Source organism: Scomber scombrus, chromosome 7 (genome assembly GCF_963691925.1).
Source record: "Scomber scombrus chromosome 7, fScoSco1.1, whole genome shotgun sequence".
Classification (NCBI taxonomy): Eukaryota; Metazoa; Chordata; class Actinopteri; order Scombriformes; family Scombridae; genus Scomber; species Scomber scombrus.
In genome coordinates, this window is record NC_084976.1 from 7581855 (window position 1) to 7595895 (window position 14041).

General features: G+C 41.4%; 1 protein-coding gene and 1 long non-coding RNA gene across 2 annotated transcripts; one reads left to right on the plus strand and one right to left on the minus strand.

The window, feature by feature from the left end:
* Positions 1-3958: 3958 nt before the first annotated feature.
* On the minus strand, positions 3959-5154 carry LOC133983866 (uncharacterized). Its single transcript, XR_009925387.1, has 3 exons — positions 5068-5154; positions 4531-4659; positions 3959-4306 (listed from the first exon to the last, which is right to left on the minus strand). It is a non-coding gene; the product is annotated as an uncharacterized LOC133983866 (long non-coding RNA).
* Positions 5155-6838: 1684 nt separating this feature from the next.
* Positions 6839-12860, plus strand: gdf6a (growth differentiation factor 6a). Its single transcript, XM_062422750.1, has 2 exons — positions 6839-7199; positions 11857-12860. Exons 1-2 carry the CDS (start codon positions 6839-6841, stop codon positions 12858-12860), a joined length of 1365 nt encoding a protein of 454 aa, XP_062278734.1.
* The last annotated feature ends 1181 nt before the right edge of the window (positions 12861-14041 follow it).

Genomic DNA, 14041 nt, shown 5'->3' on the forward strand with positions numbered 1-14041 from the left:
GGTGTTAATCTCCTGTGAGATAATTGAATATCAAATACTAATTTCTGTCTCTTAGTAGGATTCAGCTGATGTTTAAAGGAGGAGGCCGGTGTTTTGGGGAGTCTTTTGCCAGTTGTATGAAGCAGGTGTGGAGAGCTGCCAGGGCCCCAGAGTTAAAGGGGCATGTCCTAGTTCAGAGCTGAGTTTTCTTTGTTTTGTTTTTTTCACCCTTTTTGTATTTAGTTAATTCCTCTGTTTGTCAGTATTGTTATTTACTTTTTAGCTTTTTGCTTTTTTGCTTTTTGCTTTTTGCTTTTTGCTTTTTGCTTTTTGCTTTTTGCTTTTTGCTTTTTGCTTTTTGCTTTTTGCTTTTTGCTTTTTGCCAGGCCTGCACTGTACATGTCACTGCATGGGATTACTGGTTTCCACTGATAAATAAATAAACCTGGACTGCATACTGGACTTTTGTCACAGTTTTTTTGCCATAACCACTCAGCCAACCTTACAAGGCTAATGTAGCCGCTTCTGCCATCGTCCATAATGACCAAAATTTCTCAAACAAAAGTTAAATAATCAAAGCCATACCACTTACCCATTGTTGAGTTATCATGAACACTTTTGTGGTTTTGTGTTGACAAATGTTGAGGATATCATTAAAATTGACAGAGAGAAAAAGTACTATATAATATGAAATGTCTTTTGCTGACGTCTTCATCACAGTAATGGAAACTGAGGATCATGGATAGGCTAATGTAGCCACTTCTGCTATCGTCCAAAACTGCAAAAAAAAAAAGGATTTCTCAGAATCGAAGGTGAAAGAATTAAAGCTATTGGCCCTAACATTCAACAATTATTTTTTTGCGTTATCCAGAACACTTTCGTGTTTTTGTGTTGAAATTATAGAAAATATACAAATAAAATCTCATCTGGCCTGTCCATGGGACTGATTAAGACACAAGGAGGATAAATATCCAAAAGGATTAATATTTAGTAATGTAGTGGTGATATTTTTAAAATGAAAATGAAATGCAATAAAAAACAATACAACTTATGTACTCCTGGTCCTGAATAACGGGCTGCAGGCAGGAAATGTACTTCCTACTGAAATACATTAGTTTGAAAGTCGTGCTGAGTGACACGAAAAAAATGGAAAATTTGTGTCCATGGACATGAGTCAATAGATTAAATTTCATGACTATTTCATGAACTGCCATGAGACTGGGATGCAGGTCAAGTAATTGTTTCTCTCTCAAATCAAGTTGGCCCAACTTTTCTTCTAGTCACAATATTAGGTTGGCTTAACCCTTAGCAGTTGTTGGTCCTAGTCATTGTTTTTCTTTGAAACCAAGTTGGCCTTGGCCTAGTACACAGTTGTCACCAAAACAATTAAATACACAAAAATCTCTTTTTAAAACATTTATTTTTCCAAATCTGTTTATAATTACAGCAGCTATTTCAATAAAACAACAGTATGTGGATTGGGTTGTTGGCTTAAAGGTTATATAATACTTGGATTTAGTAGTCTGATTAGAAATACAGCAATTAATCAAATAGTTATCAACTATTTAATCACCCACTATTTTGATTTATCAGTTTGAGCAAATCTTTAAGAAAAAAATCCAACCCTCTGATAGCATGAATAATCAACCCAGAAAAACAAGCTAATAAACATTTGCCATAATAGACAGCACAAACTATTACAGTAGATGAGTACAGTCAAAACAGCATATGGAACAGTGGTGGCCAGTGCAGCAACAGGTCAACTAAACCTTGTTGAGGCAGGGTTGCCTCAAATGTGTACCTTCATTTCAATGTTTAGGGAGTACAGCAGACCAATGTCCTTATTGGTGGAGATGAGGTTGTGTTTAAGAACTTAGACACATTTTCCAGCAGGACAACTCTGGAGTTCCACAAACAACTGAGTTATCTCATCTACACACACATTAGAGATGAGATGACTGAGACACTGATATAGTCAAGAGAGTGAGGGATTTCCTCACACTGATGAACTAATGGTGTAAAATGGAGGCTGTCAGACTTTGGGATAGGGTGGTACTCACTTTTATGAACAGTGAGTTATTTTCACAAAGGCCGCTACCAGAGGTTATAACAGAGGAGGCTGCAACTATGTGTGAGGAGCAACACACCTTGAAGAAAAAGAACAAGAAAATGCATGTTAGAAAAGTTGTTGAGGATCTGTTGCCCTTCGCTCGTGATAAAATCAAAAGGGCAACACTTCGAAGACAGAGGCCATTATTAAGTGAATCTTTCAAAAAACATTGGGTAAAGATGAGGCTGGTTTTGACATGACTAGAAACTTTGAAAAACCTTGACACACCCATTTTTAAGGATGTGTGTAAGAACTGGGGCAATGCATAGATGGTGGTGTTATCAATTTCGTTGGGGGAACCACTAATTGAAATACATATAGTTGGTTCTTTCAAAACTCACCTGACACCAAAAAAGTGCCATTGTCCGTTTCCTCTCCTCTGTAGTTAAAGTAGTGTTCAAGAAAGAAAGAAACTGCGGTGTGAGTTTTGGTGAACACAAACAAGGAGGATAAGATTCCTCTCTCCTTATCTGCAGTCTGTCTTATCTGCAGGTTTATTCTTGTTTGTGACATCACAGGCCACCCATATTTTCACTTCATATTTAGCTGGCTTGCTAGAGATATACCTGTGGAATCCACAGCTGCCTCTAAATGGTACCAACTGCTCCTCAACACATACGCCCCAGCCAGGTTTGAAAAGCAGGGGGAGCCGATTGGTCAACTTTTCCCAGAAGCCAACTTGTCCAAGCCTGGGTCTTGTCAGTCAGTCATCAAAACACAGGTTGGAGCTCATCAGTGAAAATCTGCAGTGGGACATCGTGGTCCTAAATTTGGCCCGACTGGTGTGCTCATCCCACAGGCTGCGAGTTGATATGTTTTAGGACTTGTAGACACTGGCCAGAAGCAGCACCCAGATGCAGGCTTGGAGGTCAGTGGCATCAACACCTCTCCAATCTGAAACAGAACGCTTCCCCTGCAGGTTCGTCATGTCCACAAAGAGCTTTACGATGTCGCTGGCAACGAAAAGATTGAAGGATGACTTCACGGTGCTGATCTTGGAGATGGCATAGCATGTGGGTCCCGGGGTCACACAGGCAGTGGGGGGTAGTGCAGCATCTCAGCGTGGGTGGGAGACCAGGAAATTTTCCCATTCTTTGATTTCCAGTCTGGATCGGCTGTCTTCTCAGTGGCCTCCCCACTCTTGAGCTGAATCTGACTCCACTTCCTACTTGCCTCCATCTTCTGAGGTTGTGTTCTCCTCAGTTTCAGAGACATCCAGCTCATGGTTGCTGTCAGCAGGCTGTAGGACATGATCCAGAGCTTCTTCCACAGACACATGTCTCTTCATCTTGCCAGGTGGGAAATGACCAGCAACTCTGGCTGCATGTACTTACGGATTTGGCTGTGGCAGCAGCTACAAAAACTCAGCCTGACTTTGTTTTGGTTTTCCCTGCAGTGGCATTTTTGCAGCGCTACGAAATGGTCCTTTGTTTTTATTTCCTGAGGAAGCGCATGTGTAAGAGTGTATGGGCCTCTGTAGTGCATGTGCAAGTGCACTTATAAGGATAATTTCTTGAGGGGCTGTGTTAATTCTAGATCAAAGTCAATCTCATGTTTTATTCTCTGTATCTCAAATACCACAGGAATCAGAGGAACACTTCATTGTATTCTCCTATAGGCAAAATACAGCAAAATGGCGCCATCTTGTGGAAAGTTTAAAAACTACAATTTTGAAGCCAGGGCTCCAAATGCCAAGATCAGGATCCCTGAATCCCACAAAAAAAAATTCAAAATTCAAAAGGGTGGGATGCTGGTATACTTGACAACTACACTAAATGTTAGTACGATGTTAAGAAGCCAGAGCACATGAAATATTACAATGCTTCCTTTTATTAGAAGAGTAATATGTCTTTATTGTCATTGTACAAAGCATAATGAAACTGAAATGCAGTCCTTAAAAGTGCAGACAACAATAATAAATAAATAACTGCTTCTAAGAAAAAAAAGCCATTATTTGGTGCAGTTTAGTGCAGTTATGACTTTAGCATAAAAACTGTTTTCTGTATTTGTGTGTGCTCTCAATGTCCTGAAGCGTTTGCCCGAGGGCAGCAGTTCAAAGAGCGAATGTCCTGGGTGACATGGGTCCCTGAGAATATGGAGAGCTTTTCCTGAACAGATGTCCTGTACAGATCTTCCAGGGAAGGGAGAGGGCAGCCGATAATCTTTTGGACTGTGGTGACGACCCTCTGGAGTGCTATCCTGTCTGCAGCTGTGCAGCTGGAGAACCACACATGTAACTTTTGTATAACTACCAAAATAAAGACAAGTTAAGATTTTCACAACAGATCATTTAATAAGTAAGCATAACAAATAACGGTAAAATAACAGTTACAATATGATTAAACAAAGAGCTACAAGCAAACTACAATACACAATTAACAACTTTACTACATTTAGCCTAAAAAAGTAAATTCAATGAAACAGTCGAATATAATGCTCACTCTTTAAGAGGCTTATTTTGTTTGTTTGTTTATGTCCATGATAGTAAGATGTCGTCCAGCCTTCCCTAGTCTGAAGTGAAATTTTGTGTCCTCCAGTTTTTTTCCTTCTTCAGCCACTCCTTGAGAAGACTGAAATGAAATGTACAGATAAGCAGTGACACTTCTGTCATGCAAGAACTAAGAAAATCTTAATATAGTAACAGTAAACCAGTCTTTGGTATCCCACAAAAACCACATGGCTACTGCTACCAAGAATACCATACCTTTTAATGTCTGAAGTTTTTTGGAGTTAACGGTTGCCTGGTGCTTTTAGTGGTAGGGTTGCTAACACCCAGTAAAAAATGCAAGCTAGTTAGCCAACATAACTTAACGTTTCTTGTAATAAATTTCCAATAATAAAAACCCCATATACTATCTGGGACCCCTGTGATCCCAGATTGTATTTTTTATTTATTTTTTAAACAGTGAAATTACTTTAAGATCATCCTTTTACCACAACTTATTCAAATTATTGGTAGAGTATTCCTTACAACCTACCTTAAAATCTGTGTGCCAACCTCTGAAAGAGAAGGATCTAGAAAGTTCCACAAAAGAGGAGTAGGAACATTAATGAACCAACTGCTGGGTCAAAGTAACCCAACTAGCTGTTCAGCTATAAATAAACCTCTTACAAGCCCTTTGACCCAGCATAATCGACCCAACAATGCATGCACAGAAACAACCCGCTTTTTTGAGTGTACATTGAACCCAGATGCCTCCTGAACTGTAAATGCTACCTATAAGGAAATGTGTGCAGTGTTGGGAATACACACTTTCAACTTCAAGTAAAAATAATTCATTTCTTCATTTATCACATATTTGTAATTGTTAGATTTTGCAGTTTTTACTTAAATGTTATTGATGTAAAACAAATACAGGTATTGAAGTGCAGAGCTGATATAAAAAGACAGGATAAGATAATGTTATTAATCCCAAAGAACAATTTCTGTCCCCAAGATGTTCTATGTACCCAAATATGTGTGTATACATCCAGCACATGGAAAGATAAAGCACATAGAAAAACTAAAGTAATTGAGTAATGGGGATATAGACAGTAGAAAGGGGTACATATTTGTTATCATCAGGATCAGAACCAATACAGCTAAAATTCATTTGTAGCATCTGGACATTTGGCTTAAAAACATCTGAGTCATATATTTAACCTGAATATTCGTCCTCGTTCCTTTACACTTGTCTTGCAATAGACGAAAAAGGCCACTAGAGGTCACTGGAGTCATTTTTAATGTGTTGATGCAGTTGCATGACTCCACATCAAGTCTTTATGTATTTGGGTTTATTACGTTCAAGCCTTTGTTAAATTTAAACGCACAAAACTTCACTCATTTCATTTAACCATGTTTCTATTACTGAAGAGTTCAAACACTCAATTTCCATGAATTGAACACAGAGTCAACCATTAAAATATCATCTACCCTTTTATTTTATTTTATTATTCATTCCATGTCATTTCAAAAACTCTTCCTGTAAATAAAGTGTAAAATTCAGTTGCAAAATCCACTCTTTAAAAGAAATGGCACAATTTTACGATCACGTATTGTCTTCAGATTATCTGTGTGTAAAATCTAATCTAATCTGAGCTGATGTGTCCTTGGCAGCTTCAGTATCTCAAAGACTGTGATAAGAAGCATTATAACTCTGTTGGGGTTTCTCAGAGTGTTGTGCGGACTTCTGTTCCACATTTTAAACTTGGCAGTGAGGGAAACATGGATTAACTGGTCATTTTGTAGTTTAAATCGCTGGTTTAAATTAATTCTTGAGGGTATAAAACTGTTTATATTCACTGTAATTTGTTTTTACCCTTATATTATAATTCAATCAACTTTTATGTTATTGTCGACCACATTAGTCAAGTTTTAATGGTGTATAGTGTAGACAGTTTGCTGCTAAACCCACAACAAAAAGTTCCCACATGGACTCCTGCGTCTGTATCTTGTGGCGGTCAGTAGGCTCTGTGTGCGTCTGTTTGGAGCTCTGTGACATGAAATTGTTTGGGAAGCCCTGCACTGAGCGACCATGTGGGCGTGTTTCTCTCGGCCCAACAGTCTCCGCTCTTGTGTGGAGTCCAGAGCGCAAAACGCACTTCTTCTGGTGCGACCGGAGAGCGCAAAAGTAGCAGCTCTCCAACCCTGACGCGCACACCATCTCCGGCTCTGGCAGGCCCCCGAATCCAACTTCTCTGTGCGTGCGGGGTGGGAAAAAAAGAAAAAAAAGAAAGAGTTTCTCAACATCTCCCGGTGACTCTCCAGCCATGGACGCATCTCGAGTCATAACGCTTTATCTGGGCCTGCTCCTTGTTTTCCTTGGGAATATACCGTGTTTCCAGTCAGCTGCTATCATCTCTCCCTCTGCGCCGAGGAGGAACAGGGGAGCCAGGATCCATCATCAGAACGGACAAAGGTCAACCAAATTCCTAAAAGACATCTTCGCGTCCTCGCATCCTATCGTGAGCCTCCACAAAGAAGACCTAAAGGACGATATTGTGCCGCATGAATACATGCTCTCTATATACAGGACATACTCGGCTGCAGAGAAGCTCGGACTAAATGCAAGCTTTTTCCGGTCGTCTAAATCTGCCAACACCATAACAAGTTTTGTGGACAGAGGAACAGGTTGGTTTCAGTCGGCTGCCAGCTCCATCAGCTCAGTCTCTCATAATTCTGACACCGTTTCCCTCAACGGACTAATATTCTCCTCTTGTGATTAAAAGTGGCTTCAAACTACAGTTATGCATGAATAAGTAAGGCGCAATAGGCTCACATCGGCAACTTTTACGCACGTTTTAATCCAGAAAATAACTTTTACGCGCAAAATACATCAATAAATCATAAAAAGTAGCTGTTACACAAAAGCAAAGTCTTGAAAGCTGCAGGATTATTTGTTAGTCATGAGTAATGCCTCACGTTTCAGGTCTGTTTGTAGCACAGCTGCAGAAGGTGTAGTTTTTTTCAAAGTATTAAGTTATATTACACTTAAATTAACCTCCGGGCAACACGACAGTAAAACACTAATTGAGGCGCTCTCTAAATGAAGGCTGTAAATCAGTGTCAGTGCAGGCTGCAGCAAAAACTATTCCGCTCCCAAGCTCCACGTGAATAGAGAGGAAACTTTTTCTTTTTTTCACTTTTGGATATTACAGCCCTTAGTGGTTGTTTCATTTTCGATTTTTCACTGCTCTCCAAATGCAAACACCATAAAACAAGCGCGAGTATTAAAAAAGCTAAGTAAACTGAAACCCCAAACACCACACATATTTTTTTTTTTTAAAGTGAAATGTGCTGCCATCATGGTGCCCAGTCTAGTCTAGCCAACTTGTGCTGACAAAGGCAGCTGGGGGGGAGGAGGGGGCCAGGGCAGAGCCGGTCGGTGTGAGAAGCAGGTGTTTGGGTCAGTTAACATGTGTAACCAAGTGATTTGACCGGTCTGCGAGGACAAACACTTATCTGATAAACACAAACACATCCAACGCACACAAGGGGGCATAAGCCGAGTTAATCTTTGCAGGAGAAATAAAAGCTATCTTTGTTTGCGTCCCCTCCTGTCTCAAACACTCCGAGCCTCAGCTCTGCGACGCAGACCGCGCGCTGCAAAAAATATCCATCCTGACGAGTTATTCAAGCTCAGAATCGGCTGGTTAAGTCTTGTTTTTTTTTCTCTAGCAAAGCGGAGTGAGGTGCAGCTTCAGTTATTTCCAATTCAAATAAATTGTTTCAAGATTTATGCTTAGTGAAGCGCAAACAACTTGTTTTAGAAGATTTGACACATTTTCCTTGAAATAGAAAAAACGACATTGAAAATAACTCTCACTCCACACTTTTTGTTTGAGACAAAAAAGAGAGGTTTAAAGAGTGAATATGAGTGTAAAGGGCTCTTCTGTGTGGCCATTTCTTGCAGTGTGAACTGATTTGATAGGAAAAACGCCTCACTTTCTCCTGTGATTTTGATGTGATGTGTCACTGGCTCTGACCCCGAGCTGGACCCTCTGAGAGCTGCTTGGCATCGAACGGCTGATTGGAGTATTTGAACTCGGTGATCTAATTGAGTGTTCATGTCATAACATATCAAACACTGTCTATTCTCCCATAATGACCCAGCTCGGCCACGATGGCACATCACCAAAAAACGACGAGGGAGAAAAAAAAATGAAAGAGCACTTCCTCCGCTGTGAAGTGGTTCGTATTTTACTGCGGAACCTCCCTTTGCGACCGCCACTTTAATTACGGAAAATTATTTCTCTTCCCGTTCTTTCAGCTCAGCTCCCTTGGTCTCTTTTTGGAGTCCTCCCAGCATCCCTTAAGAGTTGCATTGCATTAACCTGCAGGCTGTGTCTCAGCTGGGAGTTTTCGTTATTTAAATCGCCTCCTTCAGGAGAGATATTCGCACGGGGACATCTTTTTTTTACGCGTAAAGTAACAATTTTGCCGTCTTTTACGCATTATTCATCCATGCAGCAACAGGTTTTTTTGTGTTTTTTTTTACTGAGGGCACCAATGATCTACGGCTTCTTTGGCTTTCACACTTTTGTAGGTAAATGAAATTCACTTATAAAACCAGACAGGGTGTTTCCTGGAGGTCAGAAAAAGCAAGATCAGAAAAGAATAACCCAAATCTGAAAATTACTTTTGGCACTTGGGGTAACTCATTAAAGCGCAGATGGTGCAGCCCGGCCCCTTTCTCTCTCTCTCTCTCTCTCTCTCTCTCTCTCTCTCTCTCTCTCTGTGTCTCTCTGTCTCTCTGTCTCTCTCTCTCTCGCTCGCTCTCTCCCTCTCTCTCCCTCTCTCGCTCTCCTCTCTACTCTCTCTCTCTCTCTCTCTCTCTCTCTCTCTCTCTCTCTCTACTCTCTCTCTAAACAGAGGCATAGATGACAAAAACATGTTTTGCATTTGTTGAAATACAACCAACAAGGTCAAACAAAAGTGCACGGATTCCGTTTTAACCGAGCAGTAACATGCAGCGCGTTTTACCCCATTCACCACCAAGCATCTCGCGCGTAATGGGAAAAAATGTCTTCTTTTTTCTTTTTTTTAAAAAACATAATAATGAAATTAAGAAAACTTTGAACATTTTCGACTGTCAACACGAATATCTCTCAGTAACTTCAGCAGTCTGTTCAGTCAGTCCGTGCAGGCGCATTTTAAGGGGAATGTTGTCGTTGGCAGGATGAGATGAAATATAAGAAGGGAAGTCCTTTAATGAGGAAGATGGGAATTCAGAACTGTTAATTATTTGGTGAACTTGTATTCGATTTGTTTGAGGTCTTATAAAAAAGAAGAAGAAACCTAATGCAGACCATACGCGCAAAGTCACTGAAACGAGCACCAGGTTTCAATCTGCTTTTACGGTTTGACTCGGCAGGGTTCACAGAGTGAAACTGACAACCAGATTCAAATATCTCTTTAGAATAACTTTTACAAATTATATCACAGGAGCGTGTAGACGTGTGTCACTTTAATTTATTCAAAAAAACTTTAGCCTGAAATTGTGGTGATCAGCCGAGGCAACAAGAGTTTATTTTACAAAGCACGCCTCACATTTTCCATCTCAACAAGCGACTTTATTCCAGTATTGAGTTGAAAACCTTATTATTGCTGAAACAAGTGGAAATTTTTTCTACAGTTACAAGCCAACATTTCACGTGTTTACAACGCAGACCTACTTGTTTTATGGCTTTTCTTGAATTCATCGCCCATTTTCTCGATACATTCTTCTGTGGGTTTTACAGACACACAAACTACTGACTGACGATGGCAGAAAAAAAATCTGAAAGAGGAAAAACGGCAGAAAATGAAACAATATCTCATGCCTGTTACCGGAATTTCCTCTTTGTAAAAAAAAAACATAAGCTTTCATGCGTAAAATAATAGAAAGCAAGTTTTTGCAATAAAACTATAAGAAGAAACTAATTTTTATCTCACATGCTTTAACTTAAATGATAACACATGCTAAACATAAATCATCCTTATTTAAATCTATTTTTTTAAAAACACATTTAAAAGAACACTCAGGCAGATATTTAATATGTGTTTTGCAAACGCTGACGCCTTCTCATGCATTGTTCCGCAGTTATATTCCAGTCCCTTTGGTTCGCCTTCATGAAATATTTGCAGGCCTCCTGGGTCTCCAGCAGGGAATAATGCATTAATTGTGTATTGTTCAGTAGAGTGTACAGTATGTCGCCTTTGGTCCGTTGTGTCTGGCAGCACCCAGGGGCCTTCACATCACTAGGCCTCTTGTTTTTGTGAGTGCGTGTATGTGTGTGTATGTGTGTGTTTTTGCCTTACAACTTTACAAGAGCTCTAAAAAAAACACACACAAAAAATAACTAACCACATTTCTAATGCTGTGACTTCTGCTTAGATTTAAGACTTTGAAGCTGCAATGACGGAAAAGTTGACTTCCACTCTGCCAAGGAGGTGGAAATTAATAATCAGTCTGTCATCAAGTCAAATGAAAGCAGAACTATTTTCATTTAAACATGCTGACTTTGATTAAAAATGGCGTGGAATTAAAATATCACCAAATTTCATTGGATTATTGTTACTGTTAAGTTAAAAAAAACTAGATATTTAACCTCATAAAACTCGATGATTAACGAATAAATAATGTCAAATGTAGAAAAAAAACTACAGTTTTTGGAGTGAGCCAGATGCTTCCTGTGTCTGAACATCGTGTGTTTTGCATCTCGATATCATTTGAAATTGTTCCTGTGCCACAAATATGCAGGAAATGAAATTAAGAAAGTTGAGGAACTACAATTTAAGAAGAGGAAGCTTTAAAAGATTTTTATTTATCAGGAGGATTCTGGTGAGGTTAATTGATTTAAATCGAAGTAAATTACAGGAAAATCAAAGCCAAGATTGACTAAAAAAAGTATAATAAAATCAAGAATTGAGGTTGGATAAAAGTTGATTTAAAAAAACCCCAACAACAATAAGCATGAAGTTGTTTTTTTCATTCTCAAATGGAGGACATGTCAGCTGCAGTTTATTTCAGGCAGGTTTGGGGTGGACATTTGAAAAACAAGAAAGAGAGAAAGGAGAGAGAGAGAGAGAGAGAGAGAGAGAGAGAGAGAGAGAGAGAGAGAGAGAGAGAGAGAGAGAGAGAGAGAGAGAGAGAGAGAGAGAGAGAAGGCCTCTGTGGGAGAATGTGAGTCCCCCCCCTCCCCTCCCCTTCCTCTCTCCCTGCCTCCCCCCACCCCCCCTTCCCCTCTGAACACTGTACACCCTAAGTGAATCTGACTGCAATTATTTTCTTCTTTTATCCTTGCAGACGATCTTTTGCACTCTCCTCTGCGAAGACAAAAGTATCTGTTTGATGTCTCAACCCTTTCAGACAAAGAGGAGCTGGTCGGGGCGGAATTAAGGATATTTAGGAGAGCGCCAGGGGATTTGCAGACTTCCCTTCAGACGACGGGCCTCTACGACATCCAGCTCTACCCCTGCCACTCGGACAGGCTGCTGCAGTCCAGGTCGCTGGACCCTCTGGACTCCACCAAAGCCGGCTGGGAAGTTTTGGACGTGTGGGAAATGTTTAAAGCACATCATCATCATTATCACCACCCCCACCATCACCATCATCACCATCACCATCCTCATCAGCAGCAGCAGGGGAACCAGCTCTGCCTCCAGCTCCGGGTCACTCTGGGCAAATCAGACAACGAGGTGGACCTGAGTCAGCTGGGGTTGGACAGGAGCAGCCGATCCCAGCAGGAGAAGGCCATCCTGGTCGCTTACACCCGCTCCAAGAAGAGGGAGAACCTGTTCAACGAGATGAAGGAGAAGATCAAATCGCGGAGGTCCGTCGGCGAGGTGGAGGAGGCGGTGGTGAGGGCGGCGGCGGAGGAGGAGGATGGGGTCGGGGGGGCGTCGCTGCGGGGGGTTAAAGGAGAGGGGCCCCGGCGGCGGCGGAGGACAGCGCTGAGCAACCGGCACGGGAAGAGACACGGGAAGAAATCGAAATCCAGGTGCAGCAAAAAGGCGCTGCATGTGAATTTCAAAGAGTTGGGATGGGACGACTGGATCATTGCGCCCCTGGATTACGAGGCGTACCACTGCGAAGGGGTGTGCGACTTCCCCCTGAGGTCGCACCTCGAGCCGACCAACCACGCCATCATACAGACGCTCATGAACTCCATGGACCCCAACAGCACCCCGCCCAGCTGCTGCGTCCCCACCAAACTCAGTCCCATCAGCATCCTGTATATAGACTCAGGCAATAACGTAGTGTACAAACAGTACGAGGACATGGTGGTGGAGCAGTGTGGGTGCAGGTAGCGGCCCTTATCTATTCAATAATTAAACTTTTTTTTTTTTAAAGACAGAGAAAATGATGGGTCCCAGATTGATGAAAGTCCTCATAGGCATGGCGCCTTGTCTTTATTCATAAGGGATGCACACAAGAGGCGTTATCTGCTATTTATTCAAGACTCACAATAATTTACACTCTCTGCCTTAAAGTGTTACGCCTTATTTCCCATCCATGCACCAAGTTACCACTCATCAAACAGGCTTTTTTTCTCCTTCCACCCATTAATCGTTCCATATGGCACAAGTGATGGGTACATGGTGTGTGTGTATGTGTGATCTGACGGATCACCAAGGCGAGATGGGGGCCTATTGAGTCCAACTGTGCACCTGTTCGTGCCGAGGCCAGAGGACAGTGGGGTTTGCCTGTCAGCGCTTTGTTGCAGCTCTGCCGTGTGATCCTGCCAGCCTGGCGGACTCTTTTGGGTATGTGCATCCAGGCCGTAAATGCCACTGTCCAGCTGGAGTCATTACAGGCCCGAGCAAGTGCCTGTTTTTTTCCCGCAACAACAAAAAAAAAGAAAGAAAAGAAAAGAAAAAAAGGGGGCGAATGTCTAATCTACCAAACACACACACTCACTCACACACACACACACACACACACACACACACACACACACACACACACACACACACACACACACACACACACACACACACACACACACACACACACACACAGAGAGACGCACACTGGTCTGAGGAGAGGAGATAAGATGATGGTGGTGATGCCTTCAAGAGATTTTTTTTTATTTTTTTTGCCTTACTGGAGACTGGTTGAGAGGCGCTTGGAGAGGCATCGTGCGCTTTTGTGGACAGAAAGGACACAAAACCAGACTTGTGCCTGTTCCTGACTGGGGCCCTTCTGTTGTTGTTGTTGTTGTTAAAAAATAAAAAAGCACACATTACTGAGGCGAACTTTTTGCTCAAAAGTCTGCATCTTTACGAAATGCACTTCCACAACTGACTGCGCCCAAGGACGTGCGGTCAGCGGAGAGAGAGAGTTTGTCTTCTCTGACGACGAAAAAAATCTAAAAAGGACTCGCAAACGAGACGATATTTAAATGCACATTAGCTTTGAATGCACTGCTGTTCTTTTTTTTCCTTTTTTTGTTTTGAGCTGTAAATATTTGTACAGTCGAAAACTTTAC